This window comes from Lactuca serriola, chromosome 8, assembly GCF_051521515.1.
Source record: "Lactuca serriola cultivar US96UC23 chromosome 8, Lser_US96UC23_V15, whole genome shotgun sequence".
Lineage (NCBI taxonomy): Eukaryota > Viridiplantae > Streptophyta > Magnoliopsida > Asterales > Asteraceae > Lactuca > Lactuca serriola.
Genome location: NC_136415.1, coordinates 316,554,140 through 316,560,386, shown reverse-complemented (window position 1 = coordinate 316,560,386; position 6,247 = coordinate 316,554,140). Strand labels below are relative to the sequence as shown.

Sequence of the window (6,247 nt, the reverse complement as noted above, 5' to 3'; positions counted from 1 at the left end):
TACTATTTTCTGAAGTTCATTGATCACAAAATCTTCATCTCTAGACTGGCCTTCATTAAAAACGATCCCTTTTGCCTTAGAAGCAGTTGCACCGGTTTGCTCTTGAGCCAAAAACTGAGCCAAACGAATAGAAGCTTCTTCATGATCTACCCCTGGAGGAGAGAACCCTGGTGGTATAAAGGGACCACCGGTTTCAAAAATGGTACTAGGGTCTTCATTGAATGGTTATGCAGTTACGATAGATGGAGTAGTAATTGGAGTAGTAGGCAAATCTTGAGAAAGGCCAAAGTCCAAAAACCCGACCCTAGGATCACTTCTTCTCCTTTTTATGGAGGTTTCACTGCCTGGTCTTCTTGTTGATCATCTTGAAGTGGCTCAAATATGGGCAAAGCACTGTCAAGCACTACTAGAAAAACAGCCTTTAACGACGCTCATTGCGCGTCGTAAAATGCTCAGACGACGCGCAAATGCGCGTCAAGAAAGGCCCTGTCATAACGAGAGACGACGCGCATTTATGACACACAATGCGTATCATTAAAGCCGCTGTCAAGAAAGGCAAAGTCATAAATGAAGATGACACACATTTTTGCATGTCGTATTTTTTATTTTATTTTTTTAAATTATTTTTAGATTTACTAATTTTCAAATTAAATTTGCATTCCATGTCTCATAATAGAAAATAAACTAGCATATACAAAAAATACAATGCATTGCACAAAAGTTAATGTCATACAAAATAAAAAATAAAATACAATAAATAAGAAATATAATTCATTGCACTGACATGTCAAATACAAATAATCATCCCTAACTATATAACCTAATACTACATTGCTATTAAGGGACATCATCATAACTCACTGAAGGTCTTAGAACAATGTTCTCGTCATCAACTTATATATCTGCCAAAAACTTGAAAAAACAACAAATATTTAATGTTTATATACACACACACACACACACACATATATATATATATATATATATATATATATATATATATATATATATATATATATATATATAACAAGAACATATTGAATGCATAAAATAACAAGAGCTAATAGAAAGTCATAATATAAAATGTCAAAATGCAACTCTCATGGTTTGATTGGGAAAAAGAAAAGTATTAGTGGTTCTCTTGTAGCGTACTCATAAAAGTACAAGTTAATTAATGTTGATGATAAATACATAAATAAAGAAAAACAACCGGAAACAATGATCAAAAAATGAGAACTTACAGGAGGTGTGAGGCACTTGGTGGTTGCATTTGGTTTGAGGAACTTCTTTGTAATCATGTGTTACCAGGTCTCTCAGAAGACTTCACTTCACTACCAGGTTTATTTGTACTACTGTCTTTGATGCAATGAAACCGAAGAAGAAATATATTTTTTCTGAGTAAAGGACCTAAATACCCTCCGAATCGTAAATCATAATAAGAAGTAACAGACCTTGTAGGAGGCAATGCAGAGGTCTGGCCAGATGGCCGAGCATGATAAGCACCATCCATTGTAGGAAACAAATCATTGAGCAAGAATACTAAACATAAAATAAGCATAAACAATAAATAAAAATTATATAATATAAATATATACCTCTGGATTATTGACTACATAACTTGGTACCTCATCTTGCCAAAACAAGTTTATGTTTTCTGGAAATAGTGAAGCCAAGTAACACAATACCTGAAAATCCCATGAAGAGCAAAGTAATTATCTATTGTTATTAGTAAAAATAACTTACAAAAAAAAACTTACCGTTAAAATGGGCAATTTACAAGAAAAAAAAATAACTTACTGTTAAAATAGGCAATTAAACTGCCATTCCAGGAGGAATTACCTATCAGTAACTAAAATGGCTAACTCTATAACTTAAAGGGTAAAATGGGCAATTTACAAGAAAAAAAATTAAAAAACATTTACATATGCATGAATATAAATCATGAGTCTTAAATGCCCTCTAATGATGACAAAATAAGGCTTATTGTCTTAAGTGCCCTCTAATGATGACAAAAATATGACAGATTTACCCATATATAGAATTCAAGATATTACCTATATTTCCACTTCTCTAGATTTCTTTGCACCGATGCTTTTCTTCTTGCTGAACCTTCAACTTTGAAAATTTAATCACAAAATTGTCAAAAGCAGAACATCATTTATAGGTCAATTTTGGTAATTTTGTATATTTACCAGAGATTTCTTCATGCGATATATTGCTTTCCTCTTTGTTCAATCGATAGTTATTAGTCGTTCTCACTGCATAAGTCAACTTAACTTAGTAATATTACTTCTTGTTTCAGCATTATTAGGGTGAAATACATCATACATTTATTTTTTGTACCTGTTCGCAAGATTGGCAGATTGATGTTTGGAGGTTGTTGCAACAAGTTTCCATCAACTGGATCTTCATGAGGAAACAGAAGAGGGCTTGCAGCAAGCTGTAATAAGGCACGTTCCTGAAATGAAACTACTCAGTTAGTGACATTGACATTAATAATTAATTACAAGCTGAATTTTGCATAATAAGATATTATAATATATATACCTTATAAGTTGGGATATCATCATACACATTCACCTTCCCACTATAAAATATTGGCATCTGTCCTTTTTCCTCTTCTATCACACTACCAATCCTGGAAGATTCAATTATAACTTTAGTCCTTTTCCCATTTCAACTTAAAGCATACTCTCGATATTTTTTGTCCCCATATATGTCATTGATGGCATGAATATCGATTTTGCCTATAGAATCATCATCACCTGTTTTCATTCCATCATAACAAATTTAAAAGAAATTTAAAAATATAATGAAACAAGAATGTGATAATTGTCAAGTTGGTGAACTTGCCACCTTGCTAAGAATCCTCCCTTGCCTTTTGTCCAGCCGGAATGACAACTTCCAATGGCAGAGATGCAAATGATGACCAATGCTCATGCTTTGACCTTGCTATGTCAACGCATATACCTTAAAAACAAGAAAGATAAGGCATCATAACAAACACAACATAGATGGAAAAAAGATTCATTTATATGAAGATTATCATGTTGCGCAACTAAACCCCAAGCCATCACCTTTCTAAAACCACCTCTTGCTGAAAATATTCAAAAACAAGTAACCTTACATTTTGTGAAAATTAAAGTCATATGTCTCATTGAGGCATTTCATCAAACATGTGAAGTGCAATTGGGTTTTCTACTAAATTCATAAGTATAAATGGAAGCACTTATTCTCTGCACCATGTTGATGATCTGGACAAAATTTTCCATCATATTCATCAACAAAGGACCTAGTTGACAAAACAATTTGACCCAACTGAAAAACTTACAAATATGTTAGGGCTATGAACCCCAGACCAGGAGGGAGGGGTTGCACAAACCCACCTCTAGGATGATTTCTGAAATACCAAGGGAGATTTCTTTTTTTTTTTGTGCATATATCATATGTAACTTTTTCCAGTTGTGATATGTCCCATTTGTGCTGTAGAAGTTTTTTTTTTTTTTTTAGGTGTAAAAAGATTTCATCCTCCAATACAGAGTCGAACACCATCATTATGAGACAGAGTAGAAATCACACTGCAGAAGATGCCTACAAGGTAAAAACCTAATCAATTCAGAGATATTTTAGAGTTGGAAATTGAATTAAAATAGGAGAACTTACCCTCCAAATGTTGCTCGAGCATGTGGAACTGCTCTTGTAGGTTAGAAGCTTGTGAGTTGAGCAATAAAAGCCAAAGAACACAATATGAAAAATATTTAGTAACATGGGTTTACCTACCGTACATGGGTTCTTCTCCATCATCAAAATAACTGTTGTTTCCTGAATAAATCCATTAATAGAGTGACAAGAAAAAAACTAATTACACAAACACCAAGGGGTTAAGCAAGGAATCGAAGGTATTTTTTATAAAAATTTCTTTTTGGGGATCAATTATAGAGATGTTTAACGGTTAGAATAGAAGAACTGATGAAATATGTTCCAGATTTCCTTGAAAAACAAATGAGAAAACCAATAAAAGAATGACAATGTTGTAAATTTTTTTACATAATTACATTTTGTTGAAGAAAAACGAACCAGATTGATAACGTCAAACCTGGAAACAGAGCATGGTAACCCTAAACAGTAAACATATCGATTTCAATGTTTGTCTTCAACTTCAACTGGGAGAAAGGCGTTAAATGGTATAAGGTACAAATGGTTTGTGGAGGCAGGTGGAGAGAGAATGATAACGATAGAGGGAAAAGTAGACGACGATGAAGTAAAATCAGGTCTCCGTTGGGAAGAAGTAGATGGCCATGGAATCGAGGTAGGATTTGTGAAGGCTTTGCAGTCGGCAATAAATCGTTTAATCGGAGAGCAATCGAAAGGAACTGGGGTAATAACCCCCAAATTTGAAACAACTGAATTTCGGAGGTGGGGGTGGGGAAGAGGTGAGCGGAGTTCGTCGGTGGGCAGTGAAGCGGTGGAGGTTTGAGAATCGAGAGAGAAGAAAGAAAGAAAAGGGGTTTTCGCGGGGATAAGCTAGGGTTTTCAGCTGGTGGAAACAAAGCGGGGTTTTTAATTTTTGGGATTTCATTTCCCCCGGGATGGATGCGCGTTTCATTAAAATTTATAAAACGACGTGGTTAGACGACGCACATTTTATTTAAGGTGCCCTCCGTGTTTTTTTTTTCTTTTTTTAGACACTAATTTTAGGGCACGCAAAAAATGTGTGTCGTATATCCTTTAAATTTTAGAAGAGATGACATTATTTTTACCTCACACACTTTTGCGTATCGTAAATCCGTGCGTATCGTAAATTGCGCGTCGTAAAAGGCTGCTTTTCTTGTAGTGAAGAGGAGGAATCCCTAACACTGTCACCGTAGGAATTGAAGAGCCAACCACTTGTTCTTGAGAAATGGGGGTTGAATCAAAAACGTCTTCCTTCTCCCTTGTCTTCGTTACTGGGATAGTAACATCACTGACATTATCTAGCAAAGAGTTAATATTTACACTCGTTAGAAAGTCATCATATTTTCCAAAAGTTTCAGGAATGTCATCTTGATCAAATCTGGTAAGATCAAGGTCTTCAAATTGATTAGGCTGGGTTGTGTTCTTAGATGACCCCTCATTGTAAACTCCTTCGATCTGAACATTTTGCACATTATGTTCCTCTACAACTGATACATCATGAGCTTCAACCTCTTCTCCCTCTTGATCCGATATGGTGACCACATCTCCTTCTGAAATTACTATTTCCGATGAAGTATGCTCTGACGAAATTTTGTCTGATGATCCATGAGACTCGGTTGCTTCGTTCGGTTCGGAAAATCGTCCAAACTTGACCAGAGGATGCAAACCTTGAAAGACCACCTTTCCCTTTTGGTTTTGCTTAATGAGCCCAATAGTATGAGGACCCAAAGACTGTTGGATTAGTGTCTAAGGCTGTAACTATATTTGGTAGGTACTTGATCCGGTTGTGCATGGTCCTTTTGGGTTGCCTTCACCATAGCAACTTGACAAGGTGATTTATATAGAGAGAAGGGATATTATTATTAATGTATTATATGAATAATATATTAAAGGAATAATAATGTTATTTGATTAATATAAGTCATATATTAATTGAGAAATAATTTGGTGACTTAAAGAGATTAATTGAATAAAGGGGCATAAACTGTCAAATGTGTGATAGTTGTGTTTAGGGCTATGAATCCTTATGGATATGGGAAGGGATGATTTTAAGGATATGGATATCTTAAAAATCGTCCAAGGCCTTATCTAGAAGGATCTTTGGATTGCTTTGAGGCTAACTTATCCAATTAGGTTTTAAGGTGAGACCCTAGGAACTCATAGTATAAATAGACCCTTAGGGTTGGAGAAATCGGACACTCTATCTTTGAGGAAACCCTAGAGCCGATTTCTCACCTCTCTCCCTCTCTCAAATCATCTTCTTGCTAGTTGGTGTTTGTAAGCCATTAGAGGAGTGTCAATTGTGAATCTAAGCTCCAAGAAGAAGAAGAAGTATCAAGCAAGTAATCCAAGGTATTGTTCTAGATCCTAATTCATATGATTAGAATCAATTGTTTACATTAGATCTAGTATTGAAAGTCTTGGATACAATGCATGTTCAATTAGAGAAACCTAGATCCAAGCAATTAGGGTTTGCATGTGCACATAGGAAAGTTCTTGTGGCTCAAACCCATCAAAGACTTCATATCCAATGTTTCTACATCCTTCACCAAATTAGGAAATTGCTTGTTGA

General features: G+C 35.1%; 1 protein-coding gene across 7 annotated transcripts; it reads right to left on the bottom strand.

Annotated features, from left to right (window-relative positions):
• Positions 1–715: 715 nt before the first annotated feature.
• LOC145071337 (protein TIFY 4B-like) lies at positions 716–4,564 on the bottom strand. Of its 7 annotated transcripts, none has more exons than XM_079018236.1 (12): positions 3,781–4,564; positions 3,664–3,691; positions 3,332–3,591; positions 2,857–2,970; positions 2,548–2,765; positions 2,344–2,458; positions 2,193–2,258; positions 2,055–2,115; positions 1,596–1,685; positions 1,452–1,474; positions 1,242–1,352; positions 716–912 (listed from the first exon to the last, which is right to left on the bottom strand). In XM_079018236.1, exons 5-9 carry the CDS (start codon positions 2,602–2,604, stop codon positions 1,646–1,648), a joined length of 339 nt encoding a protein of 112 aa, XP_078874362.1. In that variant the 5' UTR covers positions 2,605–2,765; positions 2,857–2,970; positions 3,332–3,591; positions 3,664–3,691; positions 3,781–4,564; the 3' UTR covers positions 716–912; positions 1,242–1,352; positions 1,452–1,474; positions 1,596–1,645. The 7 variants fall into 7 exon arrangements, with proteins under 7 accessions (XP_078874362.1, XP_078874361.1, XP_078874358.1 ...); XM_079018235.1 differs by having other exon boundaries at positions 1,242–1,356; positions 1,452–1,539; positions 1,626–1,685; XM_079018232.1 differs by having other exon boundaries at positions 1,452–1,539; positions 1,626–1,685.
• Between the last annotated feature and the right edge of the window lie 1,683 nt (positions 4,565–6,247).

What these genes read in the sequence shown, in the direction of transcription:
- LOC145071337 (XM_079018236.1), bottom strand. Translation starts at nt 2,604, where the DNA reads ATGCCAATATTTTATAGTGGGAAGGTGAATGTGTATGATGATATCCCA. An exon ending in TCTGCCAATCTTGCGAACAG is followed by an intron (nt 2,259 to 2,343) that starts GTACAAAAAATA and finishes TGACTTATGCAG; the next exon opens with TGAGAACGACTAATAACTAT. An exon ending in ATCGCATGAAGAAATCTCTG is followed by an intron (nt 2,116 to 2,192) that starts GTAAATATACAA and finishes AAATTTTCAAAG; the next exon opens with TTGAAGGTTCAGCAAGAAGA.